Source organism: Trachurus japonicus, chromosome 13 (assembly GCF_045865225.1).
Source record: "Trachurus japonicus isolate A0001 chromosome 13, Traja_1.0".
NCBI classification, from domain to species: Eukaryota; Metazoa; Chordata; class Actinopteri; order Carangiformes; family Carangidae; genus Trachurus; species Trachurus japonicus.
Window position 1 is genome coordinate 27959123 of NC_140919.1, and position 22671 is coordinate 27981793.

Below are 22671 nucleotides of genomic sequence, written 5' to 3' on the forward strand. Positions count from 1 at the left end.
TGACGAGTCACAGCTCATCTCCAGCTCTCAGGCTCCATAGGGCTCGATTCATAACCTAAAAATCTCAAGAGGGGAAATCAGAGCGTGTTGCTTCAGTCTGACATCTGAACTCCTGCACACATGATCTTCTTCTGGACATATTATTTTGACAGCGCAGAGAAACCCGTGACCCAAACTGTGAGAACGAAACATGAAAGCTTTTTAGCGCTGAAAGCCAGCGACTGTGAATGAATGACGGTCATTTTGCTGCTGATGCGTGAGACGACACACGGTCGACCACTCAAGAGGTGATCGGACCCGCTGATCCAAGAGATTTAAAAACAGCTCACAGACAGAGCGCTGAAAAGGCGCCGGTCCATGGCGCAGTCCCCCCCTCCTCCTCCTCCTCCTCCTCCTGACAGTTTAAATCATTATTTATTTGATGTAGATGTGTGATGGCCACTCCAGTGATGAGTAGTGTGATGCTCTTCAGACGTCTCCTTTTCCTTCCATCCTCCTCAGAAGAGTCTGTTTGTTCCCACCAGCTTCAGCCTGTTGATACAAACACAAAGGGAGGAAGCGGTGGTGCAGGGGGGAAAGGGGGGAGGTCACATGTGATGGAACAGGAACTGTGTGTGTGTGTGTGTGTGTGTGTGTGTCACTGAGCTTAATGCTTTTATCCAAAGCAAATCACAGTACCATAAGTGTGCACATTTTTACAGCAAGCGGCCCCCGGGGAGAATCTTTCGTTGCCGTCACTCTGCTCATTCAGCCACTCTGAGATAATCACACGCTGCTGGGAAAACTGTTCACGTGCCAGCTGTGTATTTAAACGTCCTGATCTATACGTTACAAACCAGCGTTCTCATGATCTCACATCCTCCTCAGTACCAAATGTTCCCACCTAAAAGAACTAATCAAAAGTATTTCCGCTCAATAACACATGAACACATTTCAGAAAATGAGAACTATGTAAATAAACATATGTAAATAGAACAAATAGTGAGCCTGACTCTGACCCTGCGTATCACTCCGCCTACTACACCTTCTACCTGTAAGCTGCTATTTTTAATGGAGGTTATTTCTTGGCCGGGACCAGTAACTAAAGACACTTTGGGCCAGTCCGACAGTCCGGCCTGTGATGCTTTGTGAAAATAAATTCACATTTCATTTTATATATCACTTAAAGGGACAACGAGGAGTTTCTATTCTGTTATAAAAAAGTCTCACGTTAATGTGGATGAATCTCCGCTACCCACACTTGTTAATGGGCCCATTTTCGATAAATATATCGTTCTGTCTCTATCGTTATTTTGTTATTATTAGTGGTGGTGGAAATGCTGGTCGAGCCGACCAGCGTTTCCTTAATGAGAATAACGCAGCTGAATGGCCGTTTATGGTCGGAACTACGACGGTAACTGAACGTCTTTGAACCTCTGACTTTAATTATTGATGAATGAAAGCATGAGTCCGTCTTGCGCCGGTCAAAGAATTTTACGGTGCGCGCGGAGGCTCATAAATGTAGTGTGAAAACGCTTCGCTTTTCCAAAACTCCTCGTTGTCCCTTTAAACAAACTTTCAACAAAGTTATTTACTGCTTGTAGGTGGGTGGAGCCAGTCTAGCAGCTTCATGTTAACCATACAGACATGACAGTGGTATAAATGTTTCTATCCAATGCTAACACCAAAAAGCTAACAGATGTATTTCCCAAATGTCAAAGCTATAAATATCAAAGATTCCTAAATAAAACACTTAATACTACACTGATCACCAACAAGGATAATAATATGTTGCCACCTGTACATAGGCAACTAGTCAAAGTAAAAGATGACTTTACATTGTGTGTTGGCTAGTGTGAATTTCTGGGTGAAGTTAGTGGAAGACATTTTCCTTTGATACATGCTGTACCAACATCTCTCACTGTGCTCATGTCCCGAGTTTGTACTGTACAGCACCAAGATCACTGGATCAGAGGGTGTTTGCTGCTACTTGAGTGCTACGTTGTTCATCTCCATCCACCGAGGAGCCTCAGAACCATCACAGGATTTAATTCAATCAGACCTCAAACAGCATCTGTTCTATCTGCACTGTCATCTGTCCAGCGGGCTGCAGCTCATTTCCTCTGAAAAGCCTTTTAAAAACTTAATTGCGCCTCTAATTTCCCTGGTTTCCTGATCTCCACCCTGACACCAACACACACAGTAACGCTGTCACACATTTACAGCAACAGAGCTGAGGGTTTGTGTCCATGCACGTGCACACAAACGCACACACAATGCCCACATGAGCTCATCTGACTTCTGCTGTTTATCACAAATGAGTCATCAGGACAAGTGTAAATGCAATCAGCGTCTTTTAACACCAAAGAACAAAAGGAGCCAACAGTAATCCTTCCTTACAGTGATGGTGCTTGTGTTCATATGGCCTCTCCATCTGATATCCACAACAAAAAGGAAGAATTTAAAGATAATTTCACGCAACAAGCTCTTGTTAGAGTAGAGCGTAAACACCAACTGACATACATATAAAAGGAAACAGGAGCCTGATCTGGAACCAGTGTGTTGGGGTAAAAGCCACTTAGACCTTCAACTAATGGTCTTTTTTATTGTCAACAAAGCTGATGATTACTTCCGGCCCATTGCCATTTCTCAATGTGTCAACTTCAAAACAACACAAACTGACTCCACAAATTAGAGCCAAATTATACGCATGGCTGAGATGTGTCAACTTAAGTTTAATTCTCAGTTTTACTGGTGAGAGTCAGACATGAAGGATCACTGGGAGGATTTTAACCATTTCATGAGTTTTATTTGGGCTGTTGATCCATAAGAAGATATATTTGTAGTTTTAAGGACCTACAAATTATCTCAGTGTAGTTTTACATCTCCTGTAAAGCCCTTTGAGACAAACTGTTTGTAAAAATGGGCTATACAAATAAAATTGCCTTGCCTTGCCTTGCCTTGCCTCTCTCAGGCTTTTCTCTCGAGCTCTAGTTAACAACAGGTTAGTCAGCCAATCAGAAGAGAGGAATCTCTGAGCCTCTCCTCTGAGTGTTTCAGGTAAAACACTCAGAGAAACCAAATCCTACAGGTGATAGATGGTGGGCAAAGGTGGGTGGGGCCTACATACATATATACACATACACACATATATACATACATACACACACACACACACACACTATATGTTCTGTGGCTTTGGGAGCAAGTTGATCTAAAAATATTTGCCTTTTAAAACTTAGCTCTTAGCTAATTAATAACACCCAAGCCACAAGCTTGTGGTGTATGTGAGGAAAGCAGCTAATGACGGGACTTCCTCTGGTGTGTGGTTTATCCACTTTGTTCACTTTTAAACCACCATGTGCAGAGAGATGAGGAGCTGATGTACCTCAGTGACCAGAGCAGAGCACGGATTGTATTCCCACTGATTGATCCCCTGCTGAACACACTAATGATTCATGGTACCATGAGGTGTTTTGGTTCTAGTAGTCACCAAGCGGTGATATCATGTGGCATTATTATAATAAGTGTTTGTTTTTGGTTGAAACTACTAATGCCAACCGCACTGGGTTGGCAATAAATGAACAACAACAACATGTCAAAAACACACAATCCATCATGAATTTCATCAGAGGAGATGAAACAGTCGTGTCAAATATACAGAGAAAAAAAATCACAGACACATTTGAGGCAGGCAGAGCCATCAACATGATCAGTGAAGCCATGCAAGGTCAAGTTCTGACTGGAGGGTCAAGAGCCGGCCAATCAGAAGCTGAACAGGAGGTAGGTTGCATTCAGGGCAAAAAGGAACTGTCCGATCACACTGCCACAGTTTTAAGATACACAATCACCCTCTTAGGTTAATGAATGTCCTAAGGGGACCTAGATTTATATAGATCCATCAAATATCAGATCAAATCACCTTGCCGAGCTGTTTCAGTCAGGACCAACACTGTGGACCGACTGACAGCTTTCTCCAAAAACATCTAGAGAGTAGAGAGAGGAGCCTCTTGTGTTTAATCAAACGCTCATTTGGCTCTGTGCTTACACTTAAAGTCATCCATTTTGGCTGAGGTATCACTCTCTCAATCTGTCAACTGACTTAAATCCAGATTTTTTCAAGCCATGCAAGTGGTGAAATGTGCCAACTAGCATAGTCACGTGTAACAAACCAATGAGGGCACGATGACCCCCTCCTCCAGTCAAAGACCAGATAGGACACAGAGGGCATACTACTAGGGCTGCCCCCGACCAAAGATTTTCTTGGTCGACCAGTAGTCGTCATTTATAGCGATTAGGCGACTAATCGTAGTTTGTTTGACAGACAATGATGCGGCAAAGAAGGTCTGACCTGTATCAAAAGCGAACTGTATCTAATTCACTTTGTTTGGTTGGGCAGTGAAATAGGAAAACATCTGGTTCCCAAGATGCCATGAATGTAGAGAAAAGAAGATGCACACAACAACAAAGGGTCACAGACAACTTTGACCCCTCTTCTCTCTCTTAAGCAGCAACAAACTCATCATGTAATTAACAGCAGGACAGTGAAGGAGAGAGAACGAGAGGTCATACATCGAGGGTTGGTAATGCAGGCAGCATCCCATGCAGAGCTGGAAGCGTTTTCATCACAGCCACAGGAGGAAGGGAGCAAAGAGGAAAACATGGTTTCACATGAGGAAAATGAAAACACGAGGAGGAACAGGGGCGGTATTCACCACACGGTACACAGTTAGTACTTTCAGTCCATCACAGGAAGAAGAGGAGGAGGAGGAGGAGGAGGAGGAGGAGGAGGACAGTCAGGTGGAGTTTCAAACAAGGGATGGTGTCCTGATTGGTTGGAGGAGACAGTGACCACGTGACAGACGACACATCAGATCCAAAAAACCAGGCAAGAACGCTGTGCTTGTGAGTGAGTGTATAAATATATCATTGGGTTTTGTCATGCCACCGAACAGCTCCCACTGTGATTTATTTATATGTGGAGCGAACACAAAAAGCAGAGCAGGTGAGAGAGCTGAGAGACGAGGGTATCAAACCAACACATTCACCACGAGAAAGAAAAAAAAAAAACACTGAGGCGCGACAGGACGTTAGAAAGCTGCAGGGGATTTCTTACAGTACGACACCGTCTCAAAGTCACTGATAAGGACCGCACCTGAGGACGTCTGCTCTGAGGAATCCACCGCCTCTGCTGTCGGAGCAGCGTTGGTCCCGTCGGGCGCCGCGTCGCCATCTTTCCCTCCTGCTGGTTCAGGGGTGCTCTGGTCGGCCTCCAGGATGGCGGGAGGGGAAGCAGTGTCCAGTGTTTCTGCTGCCAGAGAGAAAAAATATCAGTGATCTATTCATCTCTTCAACATGTTCACAGTCCAAGAACACCTCAGTATCCAACATCAAATAAATGTTCATGTTTAAAAAAGGGAGTTTGGATGAGCTCATGGATTCTGTTGAAGTCCGAGCCAGAGCAGTAACACGGCTCCAGGGATGGAAACGTTGGTCTGTGAGGCCAAACTTTGGTCCAAACTTTTTAAAAGTATTTTTGGTGCTTTTTATGCCTTTTTTAGGAGGAAAGAGACAGGAAATGGGGAGAGACAGATGGAGGGGTGATAACACGCAGCAAAGGGCCGCCTGGTGGAACTGAACAGAGAGGCCTCTGTTTATAGGGCACCTGCTCTACTGAGTGAGCTATACGACGGCCCTTTAAGATCTCAACAACTGCTGGATGGACTGTCACAACATCATCAGATCAGATTCATGGTTCACAGAGCTACGCTACGGAGGCTCATGGAATTTCTTGGTTTCCCTCATCAAACTCATCATATACACAATCCAACAACTCCAAAATGCTCTGGTGGACAAGTTGGGACCTGCACATTCACCACGCTATGAGATAATGAAACGTTACGTAACCGAGTTGTTTGATGCGCGTTTCTGTCGGGAGCAGTTTTTCGGCAAGCAGTCCTTGCATTTGCGTCGAAAACAACTCCATCTCATAACATTCTGTTATTATCTCATAGCGTGGTGAATGTGCAAGTCACAACTTGTCCACGAGAGCGTTTTGGAGTTGTTGGATTGTGTATTTGATGAGTTTGATGAGGGAAACCAAGAAATCCCACTAGCCTCCGTAGTGTAGCTCTAAGCAGCTTGTGGCTTGGCTCGGCCGTTCTAAAAATAGCTTGCACCGACAATTAAAGGTATCGAATCTACTCCTAAAACTATAAGGATTATGGCAATGGGCCAATTTGCCAAAAATGTTGAACTATCCCTTTAAGAGAGACGACCGCTATATAAACACAGTTAATTTCAGTTCAACATCCTCTGACTTTTCCTCCATGAGGTTTACAGTTTCAGTTTTCAATATCTCAACAGTGCTCTGGTGCTGTTTATGAGGTTTCTATCACCTTGTGTCGGAGCAGCAGGCGTTTCCTCATCCATCGTCGCAGCAGCCTCAGCGACCTCATAGGGGGCTGGGTCTGAACTATGGGATGGGGAGGTGTTTGATGGCAGTGGAGCTGGGGGCTCTGTGGGGACAGACTCTGGTTCTGACACTACTGGACTCTGCTGGGTTTCAGCCTCTTCTGGAGCAGAGGAGAAAGACGAAATACGTCACGGAGGGGGTCGAGGCAGAGATGAGACAAGACAGAAAGTTGAAGAGACAATACACAGTGGCTTCCCCGCACAGCAGTTAACATCATGAAGAGTGTGAGGTGTGCTATCCTACCTGTCTCCTCCTCTTTCTGTGGCTCAGGAGCATCATTGGAGCTGGCAGCTTGACTCACTGTCTCCTTCTCCTTCTCCTCCTCCTGCACCTTCTCCTGCACCTGCACCTGCTCCTGCTCCTGCTCCTGCTCCTGCTCCTGCTCCTGCTGCTCCTCCTGCTCCTTCTCCTGCTCCTTCTTCTGCAGGGGACTGGTCTCGGTGCTGGGGGGCTTCAGGGGACTCTCGCCTCCCATGCTGCTCCGGGGCGACAGCATCTCCATCTCCTCGCCCCAGTCTGACACAGGCTGGTGGCCGTCCAGTGGGGAGAAGGGGCTGACGGGCTTACCTCCCTCTGGGGACTCCTGAGCCGCTGCTGGGGGGGGGATGTGGACCTTGGGCCGGGGGGTGCGCTGCTCTTTGGGACTTCCTGCTGATGTGGATCGAGAACGAGGCGCGGGAGACGTCGGGGAGCTGTCTTTGCTCTTGGCTGCTTTCTCTTTCCCAGTGTCTTTCTTCTCGTCTCCCCTGGAGTCGTGTTCCGAGCCGCTCCCCTCCTCCACTGCTTCCACGTCCTCCTCTCCATCGCTCGCATCCTCCCATTCGTCTTCATCATCCTCTTCTCCCCGATTCTTCTCTTCCACCTGCGGGGAGACGGAAGGAGATGATTTCTGGGAAAGTTACTGAAGAGTTTACAATCTTAAAACTTTGATCAACATTTTTGTGTCGTTTTCGGCCGAAGCAGAAACATGTTTGTGTTTTAGCCATTAATGTTAGCTGTCCGCTAAAAACAGGGTTTACTGAACCAAAACAATGAAGTCACTGGGCCAAAGACCAGAACAGGGACCTCCTCTGCTCCACCGACTTGTATTTTCTGGGATTAAATGTTAACTGTAACAGTTTTCTATCGTCTAAAGCTATTGTTATGAAATGCTGGTTGGTTATAAATCCACATGAAGCTCCCCTACCTTCTGCGCTGTGGGAGGTTTGGGTTTAACCTCCTTCTTTTTTGTCTTCTCCTCTGTCTTTGTCTGGTCCTCCTTTTCCTTCTCCTCCTCTTCTTTCTCTCCTTCCCAGCGGTTGTCATGCATGCTGTCAAAGACATCCAGAGATGTAACAAAACATTATCTTTGGTTGTCAAAAGTGCTGTTTAAACCAATCATTCGACTGCTTTGACTCCTGTAGCGTGTGATGTTTAGTGTGAATTTATTATGGAGACTGAAGAATAATTAAACTATTTAAAATAATGCTGAATCAGAAACTGATTCTTAATCTTGACATCTTCAGCATCATGAGAATCTTTGCACATGTCACAGAGGACAGAGTTTGATGCTGTCTGATCTACCTGTAGCTTTGTTTCTGTCCTCGTCCCTTCCCTCGGCCTCGGTCCCCTCGGTCCCCTCGGTCCCCTCGTGGCCCCTGCGTCCTACCCTGGGACAAGAAGTCGCCAAATGTCGGAACTTTGGGCGGCCGCTTAGTGTCATCTGAAAGAGACATTAAAGTCGAGTGTCAAGTTATTTGATGGCACCTGATCTGAAGGAGGGGAGCAGTAGAGAGGAGAGAGACTGAAGGATGAGAAATGAGACGATGGATGTTTGTTTATCTTTGTCACAGCTGCTGCTCAAATGACCCAGGACATTTACCCCGCAGCAAGTGAAGCGTAAAAGTCATTTTTTAAAAGGCATGAATCAAAACTCATGATCCAGATGGGTACACACACTGGGTACATAGTATGAAAAAAATATAACCAACACAATTTTAAGAAGGCACTCTCCTGAAATCAGTCATAAGCTTTCCTCATGACTCATACATACCTTCCCTCTTTCTAGGCCGGATAACAGATGTTTAAATTAAACTGGAATATGTATATATGCCAAAACGTGCAATAAATACCTGCCATATTTATCAGGAATGCATAACTATCTTTAAGAAATAAATTTGAATTAATGTTTAGTGGAAACATGACCAATATATTCATTCCTCGGTCTGCTTCTCCCGCTTCCTGCTGCTGCAGTTCGAGAGTCAATACCTTATGTAACAACAGAGTCAAGACTTGTGACAGCAGCAGTCCTGCAGCTGCAGAGTCCATCTGAACTATGAGACAAGGTCAATTGTCTGTCTGCGAGTCGGTGGCTGACTGATGGCTGCAGGTGAGAGAGAAAGAGGCAGTCTCCCTCAGCCTGATGCCTCGTGATTCTTCTACTGAGAAGTGGCTCTATTACTCCAACCACCTCTTTAATATCAATGAATATGAGCTAAAAAGAAAACAGGATCATATCTGTATAATGCAACACAGCTCAATAGCACTCTAAAAGAGTGAGCAAAATGCTGGAAGAAGTTATGTCAGAGCGGGAAGGATGCAACAGAAGCCGGGTTTCCATCACAGTTTAGTAGAGGATTTTACAATTATGGATGGTTTACGTTTCCACTGAAAAGAAGCTCTGCTCAGCTTTCTCTTCTTGCAAGACTGCGCCACTTAAAATGTGTCAATGGCAGTGCCATGACTTGAACACACAAAAGTAGAGCTAATCACTATGGAGAAAGAAACATATTGAGATTATTTTGACAGATATTGTGATTGAAATATGGGTCAGTGATGTGAGTTTTGTTACCTCTTACACCAAACAAATACGAGAATATGGTTGTAGGTTGTAGGTTGTATTTGTGGTTGTCACCCTGCTTACTATGCTAAAAAGCACACAGTGATGCTGTGACAGTGACACATTGTTCCTTTATCAAAAAAGGATAAAGGAGCAATGCTGTGACTTCAATATTAAACAACCAAACAAAAAAAGCATATACATTTTTGTGTGGCATCTGATAGTTTTTCCAAAATCACTTTTGGAAATTTCAATGGCAATGCACTCTGGAAGGAATGATTAATATAGAAAGTAGAATTGAGCCAATGGAGGAATGAAAGAAACATAAAGGTCAAACAAGAACTGAGTAAGAAAACCGTCAAAATTATGGTAAGATGTTTTTGTCAGAGACTGAAAGCTCCCTCCCTCCAACCATGAGGATGTCAAGAGGGAGGAGGGTGAGAGCTCTCGAAGGGGAGGGGACACCGTGATAAAAAAAAGGTCAGAAAGAGAAAGCTATAAGCACGAAAGAGATGAAGGGATCAGTGAGGAGAAAAGAAAAAAACTGAGAGGATGAAGATGAGGAGATTGAACAGAGCAGCCTGAGGCTGCGGAGAGGACACTCAAGTCATTCCACAAATTAGAAATGGTAAAGAATAAAAGGAAAGCACACACACACACCCAATGTGGACACACACAAATACTGCCAAAGCAGGTGCAGGCTTGAATGTGGGGCAGGTGTAGTGCCATAACCTCTAATATACACTCCAGCTCCGGTCACACAGAGACATGGAAGAAAAACCAGGACTGAACAGTGTTTAGAGTTCATTCTCAGCTTTTGTTTTAACCTGCTCACGTGTGATCAGGATTTCCAGTGGAAATAGCGAAGATCAGACTGGTGAGAGGAGGCCGGACAAACACTGAGAACTAAAAAAAACACTGTTCACCCTCCTGACAGACAGGTGTGTGTGCAGTCAGAAGCTTCTCAAGTGTTGCCAGCCTCAAGGAAACATTCACAAAGCCTGACAGATGTTCACCTGCTTCCAAAGCTAAACCCAGACACCCTGTGCACTAGCCGACTGATTTTAGTCATACAGATGGAAAAATATCTATAGAGAGGTTTTGAAAAGCTATATTTAAGACTTTTAAATATGATTGTCCAGACTTATTGGAAAACAGACACAACATGGGATTATTATTGGGTAGAGCGAGTACAGAAAGCAATAAAAATACAGCAGATTTAAACTGTTGGATGTTGGGTTCATTTGGGCGGGTCTTTTTGTGACATCACAAAGTTATAGAAGTGCTGACGGCTGGTGTTCAGGTTGATTGATCTGTGTGGACTGAGGCTTTGATACTTTTACACCGTCTTTACAATATTTTCTCATTCAGGCTGAGTTTAGAGTTTACAGCTGCATTATGTTTTGCCGGTGGACTAAGTTGATGATTATGGTGACTACGTGGGCTGCTTTGTCAGGGTTTGTGGGTTAGGGTGAGTTTGGTATCGGGTTCAGCTGTTGTGCTTCACACAGACATACAAATGGAACAAAAAACACACACAGGGTAATCTCAGTCCCATGCTGCGGTCTAACCTGAGGCCCTGCCCCGAGGCTCTGCACGAGAGTTACGCCCCCGCGCTGCAGAGAGACACACACACACACACACACACATTACAGTGCATCCACCACACACAGAAACACACACATATACACCTTGTCTACAAAAGAGAGCAAAGACATAATAACCATGGAAACATCATTTGTTACAAAGTGGTTGTTGCATGTGGGACCACCGCTCCAATCATAATTACTGTTCCAATTATCCAACCTTTCACACAGAGCCATCTTCACCGTCATGCCATGTTCAATAAAACTACAACACGTTCCAGGGTCTAAGGAGGTAAAAAAGAAAGAGGTCTAAAGTGTGATGCAGTTATTTTATGACTGTTCAGCTCTTCATGTTTAACACAGGATTATGTTTTCTCTCATCTGGTGTGTTATGAATACAATCACTGCTTACATCTGCAATCTCAAGCACCAACCATCCAGCAGAGAAGAGGAGCTGCATTATAGATGCAGAGCCACTGGAACAGAGCTTGGCCTGTTTAGCTGTGGGACTGGGATTACAGGTCCCACAGTAAATTATTTGGATGAGTGACTGAAACTCCAACATGCATGAGCACAATCACGTCATAAAGCTCGTCAGGAGTTTGATTGATTGATTGATTGATTGAAATGTTTATTTCGAATATGAAAATAAAGTAATAAAAAAAGAGAATAAGACAAAACATTTAAACATGAAAAAAATAGAATACATATTCGAAAAGGAGTGAGAAGAAGTAAAACTTATAAACTCCCACCCCCTCTAGTGTAATTGTAAATTGCTGCCTGCGCTCGTGAGCTGTAAACAACCAGGAACGTTACTAGAAATATGGTCACAGTTACTCCCATGGCGCTGAATAATGGCCACATGTGTGTTTTTTACACTATAATGTTATAGTGAGGTTGACCTTTGACCCCTTTGAATTATAAAACCTGCCATATTGTTAGATATTTGTGCATGAATTTTGGAGTTTTGGCCAGAAACCTTTTAAGAGGATATAATGACCTTTGACCTTTTAACCACCTTTCACTTGTGATTCAAAGTGAACATTTCTGACAAATTTGGAGAAACTCCCTGATCCTGAAATATAACATTCACAAGAAAGTTCCATTCAGAAATATAAATCAATATTACAATAACTCTTGAATTTGAAGTCATGTGCAGCTGTGATGTTTGATATTTAAGAAACCAACTGGTTAATTTGGAAAAATAATCAATATACCGGTAACAATTATTTAAAAAAGTGAAAAATTATATTAAATTATAAACCTCATTAATTCAAGTAAGTCAGCACCCATAAACAAAAACCGGGGCCTTGAAGCTCCTGGCGGATCAACACGACTGCGTCTTAAGCGGTTGATTCGGACTCCAGGGAAATACGGCGAGTATTAACATAACAAGCTTTATCAACTTCCATTTACATAACGGCCTTAATTAGCTGAAGGAGGGAGATGGTGTTGTGTCCTCTGATGTGAGGTTGGTGTGTGTGATGACATGTTGAAGTGACATCAGGTCAGACAGGAGACATTGACGGAGGTGGACTGAGGGTCTGGAGGGTCTACTGCTGCCCTAGTCCTGCCAGCTGTTGTGTAACCACGGCAACAGCATGTTGGTGGTGCGTGAGTGAGTGTGTGTACGTCTGTCAAGACTTGCCTCTCCTGCTGCCCTGCTCGGGCGTGTTGCCCTCTGCAGCTGCATATGGGTCCTCCTTGAACCTGTGAAAACAGCCACAGGGTTAGACAGACACACACACACACACACACACACACACACACACAAACACGCACACACACACACACACAGACACGCACAACATCAGTGTGTCCGTCTCCTCACGTCACTCTGTCCTCATCTTTATCCCAACTGACAAGCTCTCAAACACTCCCCCCAGCCCCTCCTGGTTCTCCGTCTCCAACGACAACTTCTCCGTCTCCAACGACAACAACACGGTGTTCACACATTTAAACATTTTAAATATGAAATGAAATCCTGCTTGAATCCTCTGCTGGACAGGTTTGCTTTTGACGTACATGAGGTTTTATTTTACTTTTAATAGAACAAATCTAGTGCTTAGAAGAAAGGAGGGGAGTCGATGAAACAGATTTTAAAATATGCAGAAATACATCGGCTTAACGGCATGAAGAAAAGGTCAGATCGGCCTCTGCTGAGACACCTTTTCAAGCGTGATGCTCTTCTCCAGGCAGCGTCACAGAAATCAGTCAAAAGAAGAAAATCCCCTCCCCCTTCTCACATGTTCTCAGTCTTCTGTGCGTCCCACTCTCGTCTCCACTGGCCTGTGGCATTGCGATGGCGTGCCAGTCTCTCCTCATCAATCTGCTCTCGCTCTTTCTTCCAGCGCAGGTACTCTGCTCTCTCCCGACCGGTCATGGACATGGTCATGTCTACGGAGCCCTTTGGACCCGGCCTTCGACTCTACAGCGAGGGTGGGGAGAGAAATAAATAATGTCACACAGGAAAAGACAAAAAGACAAAAAGAAAAAAGGCTTAACGTCTTAAATTACTCACAGTCCACTCCCTCTCCAGTTCAGATCCTGTCTTCACGTTGTCGAAGTCGAGGCCCCCCCAGTTTCGGACGTGTCTCCTGCTGCCCTCCTTGCGGTCTATGTCTGGCGCTGGACCTGAGCGTCTCGGATCATCCAGGAAGTTACGGATTGGTTTGTCACCATCCTGCTGTTAAGAGAAACTCTAAATGTAAAGATCTGCCACATTTGATCAGGTTCAGGCAGAGTAAAGACTGTCAACTCACTACGCTGTAAATCTGAACCTGTGTTGAACAACAGATAGAGGGACAGGGTGACAATAAAAAGACACCCATCACCATTAATAAAAGGGAAAATATAAGTGATGCTGTTTAAAGTTGACATAACTGATGAAGAGAAGGAATATGAGCCATGGCCGTAGCCAGCTATGAGGTCACCGAGGTCCGGACCTCGGTAAAAATTTCTGTGAGAAAAAAATAGAAGAAGCCACAGGCCCTAAATAGCATGATAAACATATATCGGTCAGCTTTTATTTTGAAACGACATGCGGGAAATTGATGTATCGGCGGAACGCAGAAAACTGAAGTTGAGATGTTAGGCGCCTTGGTTAAAACGTGTGTGTGTGTGTGTGTGTGTGTATGGGGGGGGCGGGGGTCAGATATAGCGTCTTTTGCACACACATCCATAACTTTCACACATCCCCCAAAATCCTGTCAAAATACTATAAAAAATAAATAAAACAAATCTGCAAGAAAGTAAGAAATCCGGAAGAGGGCAAATACTTTTTCACTGCACTGTATTTAATGGAGGGGGGACAACCTGATGTTAAAATGCTGAAAACCACAGGACAAGTCTGTCCTGCTGGTCAGCGGTGCAAGGCTCACGCAGGCTCCTTTCATAATAAAAAGTCTAAGTCTACTTTATATAATTGTGGGTCATTTTGATGTAATTATGAATAGAGGGGTTCAAAGTGATGCATAGTTTTTTATCAAAAATGTGAACATTTTCCACTTGTTCACATAACACCCCCCCCTGGCCCCAATCATGAACTAACTGTGATAATTAATCTTTTTTGCATGGGGTGAAAGAAATTCAAGAACAGATGAAAAAACTAATAATTGACACCTACTGGTCTGGAAAGTGTTACAAAGACATTTCTAAGTAGAGCACCTGCCCCATGTGTTCAGGCTATTAGGCCCCACTGCAGGCGACCCCGGTTCAAATCCCGTGCTGAGCGGCCCTATCCTGCATGTCATCCCCCCCCCCTCTCTCAACTATCCTGTACGCCCCCCACCCCCCAAAAAATTGATGTAATTATGTACAGGTACTTGCTAACTACTAGCTAGAGGGGTCTAAAGTGAGGCATAGTTTTTTGTCAATAATGCGAACACCTGGCTACGGCCCTGACATGAGTGTGTGAGGAAGGAAACAGGAGCAACAGTCGTCTCTGTGGGTTTAGAGGATCTAGGAACCGTCTGATAAGCTAAAACTGTGTGGATTAATCTTTTCTCATACCCGCTGTCCTCGTTCATACTCCGCTATTCTCTCCATTTCTTCATTCATCTTCTCAATGTTCTGTCGTCTCTTCTCCTCCCACTCCTGTCCAGGAAACAACACAAGGCCACGTCATTATAGCCACTGATCAGAATAAGTTATTCTAACAATGACAAGACGTTCTTGTTGGTGAACACAAACTATTTTATCTTTTACAGGTTCATCACACAGTTGAAATGAAATAAAACACTGTTCACATTACAGACTGATCCTCTATTATCGTGTCCGTCACCTGATCTGACCCTGTGTCAGTGATACAGCGGAGCAGCTTCGTACCTTAGACTTCCTGTCCATGCCACCTGGGGTCCCTCCTCCTCTTTCTTCTCCTCCTCTTCCTCCTCCTCTTTCTTCTCCTCCTCTTCCTCCTCCTCTTTCTTCTCCTCCTCTTCCTCGTCCTCTCCTTCCTCCTCTGCGTCCCGGCCCTCCTAACTCCCCCCCAGGTTCTCCATCTCTGGGTGTCCTTGGTTCACGTTCTCTCCTCTCTTGGCGTCCTCCTCCTCCTCCTCCTCCTCTCTGTCCTCCCCGACCCACTCGTCCCGTCCCCGCCCTCCTAGTGGGGCTGTGGGCGTCGCCCGGCCCTCTGAGCCCGTCACTTTCCTCTGACAACTTGCGGCCTCGAGGTGTTCCTGGGTTCCAGTCGTTCACCACTCTCTTCTCCTGAAGGAAACAAACATTAAGTATTTTACAGTCCTTATATGATGTAGAATCGGAGGATGATATCTCTGAATGTTCTTGTAAAATACTTTCATAATTCAGCCAGTCTAATAATAAACCACAGGGCAAATCATGTGTTAAAACAGTGTTTAAATATTTTGTTGTTCACTGCTCTGCATTGATCCTTGGTTGACCCAAGGGGGAAATCATTTCCTGTCCTGAACTGACTTTAATCTAAATACACTTCGTCTCTTCAGTGTGAAGAACTGGTACAAAGGAATAATAATCAGGGCTATGGATTATGCAAAATTAGAAGAGGACGACCTCAGAGAGAGGCGCTGGGAGGTGATGAACGAGAGAGAGAAAGAGCGAGACGGGGAGCTCTTTAAGCACTTTAAGCTCAGGAGTCTATTGTCGAGCCATAGAAAATGTTTAACAGTCTAATGCAGCAAAGTGAACGTGCTGACCTGAATCAATATCCACTCAAACGGGCTCACACATGGAGCAGACACCATGTTGCCCCTTTAGGTCCTTTTTTGTCATGTAATCTTTGCAGGTTGAACACTCGGGGGTCTGCAGTGGTTAGTGCTCATCTCTGAGTCAGCGTGTGCCTCGGCCGGATCACACTGCGCTGCAACACCACTCCCTCTTGACCTGATTAGCGCCTGCTTCAGGAGGTCAGGCATCATACTGTCCTGGATCACATCATGTGCTCTGGTAGTTATTTTAAGTGTCTGTAATCAATATTTATGACCAATATTTTTTACTATACTTACTTATTGACCGAGCATATGAAATCAATGTCCTTCACGGTAGCTGCTACCAGCTCCTCCCTTCGATCTATTTAGACATGTCCTCAGAATAATAATATCCACTCCTTACCAATGTTTTGTGTCATAATAATAATGAGGTGTCTGGATCACCTCGGCCATACTTTACATGTCCCACTGCCTGGAGAAATATCCCAAATCAAGTTCATGACTCCCGCACTAGCTTTCAAACTTGGATGAACTTGTGAACCAGAGCTGTATGTTGTAAGATGGACAAAATGGCACCTTTATGTGAGAAAGTAAAGTTAAAAAAAAAAAGGAGAGTGGTTCTAATGTGCAAGTCTATACATGTGCTCTACCACAAAATGATGGTCAGAAGCTAAAATGACAGCCATGTTATTCTATCATAATTTTTTAAAGCTGCTATGTGCAAGTTCTGGAAATCAAGTTCTTATGATCTGCCCGGCCGTCTGCTGCGTTTGTCTCAGCTAATGCTGGAATCAGGAGGAGCTCACCGGACTGAACGTCAGCCATAACACCGCCCTCCAGCAGTTAATCACACACCGACAGACAGCCAAGAGCTTTCACCTCTGACTTTGGACGTCTTGTATTGGTCAGAAGGGTGTGGGTGGTTCAAACGCTTTATGGCGTATACAGCCACAGCAAAACCTGCCTGATGAAACACACTTCTGTTACTGCATCTATCTGTCTTGTTAAGGAGTAAGGTTTAAGTGCATTTTTGAGCTTTTTGCCTTTAATTGATAGGATAGTTGAGAGAGACAGGAAACAGGGAGGTGGAGATGGGGGGAATGACACTCAGCAAAGGGCCACCAGATTCAGGCTTCGAACCGGGGCAGGCTGCAGTGAGGACTGTGGCCTCTGCATAACTGGAACCTGCTCAACCCACTGTCTGCCCTGTTTGACACGAACATGAAGCAAAGTTTGGTTTGACTCCACCATTAGAAGTGGACATCTCTGCTGGTGCCAAGTCTGGGTCACAGACCTCTCTCCATTAAGACATACTGAATATACTGTATATAAGATAACGGTTATTGTATGCATCTGATTTATTTTGTTATGTTGAAATGTGTATGTTTGTAACTTTGATATAATCTGTCAGAATGTGAGGTCAGGATGAATTACTCCACCTCCCTTCCAGTTTAAAGGAGACCGAGTGTAATCAACAGGTGCACGTCTGTGTCTTCATCTCTCGTTGAATTATATGATAGCAGATGAAACAACCTGAACTTAATCTAATACTGAACATAAAGAGCTTGAGAATCAGATCACAGAGCTCATTTCCCAGGACATTTGTGTGCTTCAGTAGGTCAGCTGAAGTTCACGCTGCACGAGAGGCTGCTGGGAAAACATTACACTGCAGCAGCAGGTACACATACAATCATCTCAGCTCTGCTTTACAGTAATGTTGGCCTGATCAAATCTGTACACAGCACAGACAGCGCTACACGCTACACACACAAACAGAGCTCACTCTCACCATCCTACTGTACCTTATGCTCATAAGCAAGGATGATAGTTTTTTTCTACATGTAGCAGAGAATAGTTAGTTCTACTTAAACTGTAATGTTGCAGGTTTGGAGTGACTGGACTGATGTTATTGATGTATAATATTATATATCAATACTAGGACATATCATATGTTCTGAATATATTGCGAGTTACAGAGAACATCCTTTACAATTATGAAACACATGTAAGATTTTATGACAGAATAAGATCAAATCCAAATATTGTCATGGGAAGAGGTCGAAGTATCCCATTAGCCAAAATGCACTCATCTACTTAATTTTGAAAGGTTTTAATTTATTTTTGCCTCACCGAGGAGTCAGCCGTTTCCATCCAACTGTTCACCACCTTTAGAGTTAAAAACAACCAGGACATAACGTATATAATGTTAGGTGAAGCTCTCATTTCCTTTATTCTTTCTTTGGTACAAGTCTTTCTGCTAACTGTTATGTATGTGTTTGTCAATATACATCTCAAACTTTCTCTAATTGAGAAATGGGCAGAGGGCTGGTGCAGGACATGATGGTTAGACCAGCAGGTGTGTGGCTGGTAAACTGATAACGATAATGAGAATCTGCCAGAGTTGATAAGCTGCATCCTGCATGTACAGAGCCATCATAAAACAGATGAAGAAGTTAGCTTTTGTTACAGCCAACAAAACAAAAGCAAATGCTGGCCTCATGTGTCACACTTTAGTTTTAGGAGTTGACTGTGATTAAGTGTCAAGAAAAAAAAATCAATCTTGCTTCTGAAAGAGGGCAATGGCTTTTTAAAAAGTTCAAAGTGTCACCATGTCTTACCCCTGCTGGCTTAGAAAGGTCGACTGTGACCGTGAAGTTTTCCTTCTCGGTCTTCCTCCTGTCTGTCTCTGGCTCGTGGGGGCGGGGCTTCCTGGGTGTTGTCACAGCGATGCCCTCCTGTTCTGCTTTCTTCTTGTCCTCCTCAATTTCCTGTTGAGATCAAGCCACAGAACGAGTGAGATTAGACAAAAGCTGCTGAGCTGTGTTGAGTGTTGCTGTGGATGGTGGTCAACATCTCTCTGAACACCCCAGAGAACAAAAACAAATATTAGGCTACATCCTTGAAAATTCATGTTTGATATTTGTTTATTGCAATTTAACATTGTCAGCATCAGATCATATAGTTTTTTGGTGAACAATGTGTAGAGCCAGAATCATAAGGCACTATCTTCAGAGACAAGAAGAACAAGGAGTTCTGCAACAGGTGGTCTGGTCCACACAAAGTCCTTTCAATCAAAAGAAAAGCTGATTTAAACAAAAAAGATATTTTCAATCAACACGAATGTTTGAAGGAAAAAAAAAAATTTGAGACCCTTTTTTTCTTTGATTGAAAAGGTTTTTTTTTTTTGATTGAGGCAAGTTATTATTTGATTGAAAATATATTTTTTGGATTAAAGTCATCTTTTTTTTATTTAGGCCATATTATGGATATGATATTTTTGTCTTTATTATTCAATCAAATAAAAGTTGATTTAAACAAAAAAAAATTTTTCAATCAAATAATAACTCACTTCAATCAAAAAAAATACCTTTTCAATCAAAGAAAAAAAGGGTTCAAATGCAATTTTTCGGGTCTCAAATATTTTTTTTTACATTCAAACACTTTTTTTTATTGAAAATGTTTGTTTTGATTGAGGAGAAGTTTGTTTTGATTGAAAATATATTTTTTGTTTAAATGAATTTCTTTTGATTGACTAATAAAGACACAAATGTACCTCTACAGATATACTGCGTGAGGATAAACTGAGGAAAACTGATGTTGTTTTCAAGGCAAAGGGATGACACAGCAAAAACTGATGTGACTCAGTTTGTTTCTGTTTCTGTTTTCATAGTAAGTATGTTGTACAGCATCATGTGTAAAATGCTGGTAACACATGAGTATATAGTCAGGCAGATGACATGATCATTGTAGTTTGCAGATCCTAAACCTTCAACCACAAAGGAAGAAGAAGTTCCTTTATGTTGTGACTGAGATCTCACGTCCACAGGAATGGGGCAGACAGTCATGTGTAACAACAACCAGAAAACACAAGACGTCCTCTGGTTGTAAGAAACAAGAAAGAGCTCTGACAAAAACAAATGGATTGGACCATTATTATTTTTCTCATAGCTTGACTCAAGAGTATCTGCCAATACCAATTACTGATCTGATATCACTGCAGTGCTCTCTGTGAAATATGAAATCTGTATCAGTCACTGTGTGGATCATTTCTATTTCAGGGCCGACATGAGGCCAAGGTTTGCTGTGATCTTTGACAGCTGCTGTGACTGAATGAATGTTACTGAGAGCAGAAACACTTTATGTAAGAATGACTCAGCAATGCTCCAATAAAATAACAACAGATTAGATGAGAGCAGTTTGTAAGGAGTGACAACACAGGACTTTTTGAGGGACGTAATGGTCCAATCATAATCATTTTTATGAAATTCATGGAAGTGTGAACAAAACACGCTTTTGTCTTGTACAACAAGTTAGTGTTTAGTCTCCTGAACTAAATGGGCTGATACATACTGCATTTTTGTGTGTGTGTGTGTGTTTTAAAACTAAGATTTCCATACCTGGTACCTCTTGACCAGAGCTTCATTCTTTTTCCTCAGAGCTTCAATTCGTCTGTCCAGCTCTGCGTCCTTTTCCTCCTTGGTCTTGAGATCCACCGCTGAAGACTGGCAGAGAGAAGAGGAAGAGCAGCAGAGCAATAAGAGGAGAAGGAAGAAAACGTGTCGTACATGACACAAACATCCGTAGAAGATGGATCGTTCTGTTTCCCACGTCTCCTCTCTGTACCGACACATCTCCAGTTTAAAGACGTGAAATTAGACGTAACACTTGAATAAGCAACTTAAGTGAACCGTGTAGAGTTCAGCCTTTTTCTTGTCAGTGTGAACAACACCACCTTTACCAAAGACTAAAATCTCTCTCTTACTTACCATGGCTGCCTCTGACTTGTCTTCATACACTGGTGGCTGACTGCTTGTTCCTCCTGTAATGAGACAGATGAAGATCAAGATGCTGCAGCACAAACCAAAAATATATGATCTTCACTGCACAGTATAGAGTCTGACACTATAAGCTGGTTTTTAACTTTGAATCTGAGTTTAAGATGTTGTTTACCCATGAGGATGAATTAGAGACACCACACGTTTGGGAACCAATTGTTGTCCCATATAAAGATTCAGCTGACAATTATTTGCAGTCATTTAGTTTCTACTTAATCGATTAATCCTCTGAATCATCTATAAAATGCCAGAACATAATCAAAAATGCTCATTACAGTTTGCCACAGACCACGGTGACCGTCTGACAAACAGTCCATTAACATTCATTTCAAAGCAAAACATCTCTCAGCTCTCTCCTAAGAAACTAGAGACAACATGATCGATATCATCAATCGATATCGGGATCACCAGAGAGGAGGAAAAACTATGCTGTCGATCAGCTAACTGACAAATCATATGAACTCTGGTTCAATGTGCCTTTTTCCAGTGAAGACAGGAAACATTTGAGAGCAGTGACATGAACAAGATTTTGTTGAGGATTTTGGATTTTTCAATGAGAGAGGAGGAGTGAGAATTGAGAAAACATATCACAGACAAATAAAAGCAGTAGACCAAACGTGTCTTAAAACATGGCTCAAGGTAGAACTAATATATACATTATACATCATTATGTAATAAAAAATACTCTTTTTTCCCGTAGATGATCATTTTCTGTCAGTAAACGACAGTGTACTGATCACACAGACACCTGCTGGACTCTGTGGAGATGAGTTTGTCACTTTTTCACTGTATTACCAAATCCAAATCGCTATGATTGGCTGGTTGCAGTTACTGGCCTGGCTTGGTGAGATATCACCCAGCTTGCTCTGGCTGAGCGGGCCTTTCTCCATCATCCTTGACACTCACGACCCTGACCCTCAGTCATCAGCTCTGTGTGAGGGGTCCTGAGTGGGCCTGACCCCCTCCTTACCCCTGCCCTTTCCATGTGGTCAAGGTAACCAGTAATCACAGGTGAGTGAGGTCACAGGTGAGTGTTTGTGGAACACTACAAATCAATAAATCCCCCGTGCGTTTCCAAAGCTTCTGATAAGCGTATTAATTAGAGCCGCACACACAACAAGATGCGAGCACAAGTCACCGGAGACACAACAACAAACTAAAACACACAACACAGACAACACACACACACACGGCGCAGTGCAGGACGCTGAACTCTGACTGTTCAATGATAATCGATCACATTGATCCGTCTGTCTCTGCTCTGGTCTGCGGGGAAGTAACGTTCACGTTAGTAACATAAGCACACTGAGCCATGTCTGCTCCGGTACAAAGGCGTCGACCCCGGCCACGATGGAGGCGCAGCCCCCGGCCCACACCGGCGACACGGCGCTGCACGGCCCAGGACACGTTTACAGGCGGTGAAGTCGCTCTTCTTGAAGATTACCTTTATCAGGGGAAGTTGTACCGAGTGTGAAGAGCAACGTTAGCTCGCTGCTCTCTGCCAAATCCTGCGCCTCACGGTGCCCTCATTATCCGGCTTCCTGTTGGCGGCGGATCACTTCCTGCCAAATAATGAGCCCGTCTCGGTGGATTTAAAGAGGCAGCGCTCTGCTTTAGGGGCTCGGTGAAATATCTGTCACTGCAACGACCTCACTAATACCGAGAGGCATTCGTTTTGAATGAATGTTTAATTAATAAGGTGAACAACGAGGCAGAGAACTGAAAGCGGGTGATACTGAGTAGTTTTACAGCAGTTGTACTTCACGAAGAGTCCACGAGAGGGCAGCAGCGGACA

At 43.7% G+C, this 22671-nt stretch overlaps 1 protein-coding gene across 9 annotated transcripts; it reads right to left on the reverse strand.

Annotated features, from left to right (window-relative positions):
- Nucleotides 1–368: 368 nt before the first annotated feature.
- On the reverse strand, nt 369–22443 carry ccdc9 (coiled-coil domain containing 9). 9 transcript variants are annotated; one of them, XM_085795706.1, is made up of 17 exons: nt 22321–22443; nt 20808–20860; nt 20439–20543; nt 18660–18809; nt 18172–18207; nt 15185–15565; nt 14870–14953; nt 13380–13544; nt 13105–13286; nt 12507–12568; nt 10844–10888; nt 8018–8156; nt 7641–7764; nt 6698–7316; nt 6378–6554; nt 5135–5290; nt 369–531 (listed from the first exon to the last, which is right to left on the reverse strand). In XM_085795706.1, exons 2-17 carry the CDS (start codon nt 20808–20810, stop codon nt 527–529), a joined length of 2433 nt encoding a protein of 810 aa, XP_085651832.1. In that variant the 5' UTR covers nt 20811–20860; nt 22321–22443; the 3' UTR covers nt 369–526. The 9 variants fall into 9 exon arrangements, with proteins under 9 accessions (XP_085651832.1, XP_085651829.1, XP_085651828.1 ...); XM_085795703.1 differs by lacking the exon at nt 369–531 and having other exon boundaries at nt 4882–5290; nt 13380–13541; XM_085795702.1 differs by lacking the exon at nt 369–531 and having other exon boundaries at nt 4886–5290; nt 6378–6551.
- Between the last annotated feature and the right edge of the window lie 228 nt (nt 22444–22671).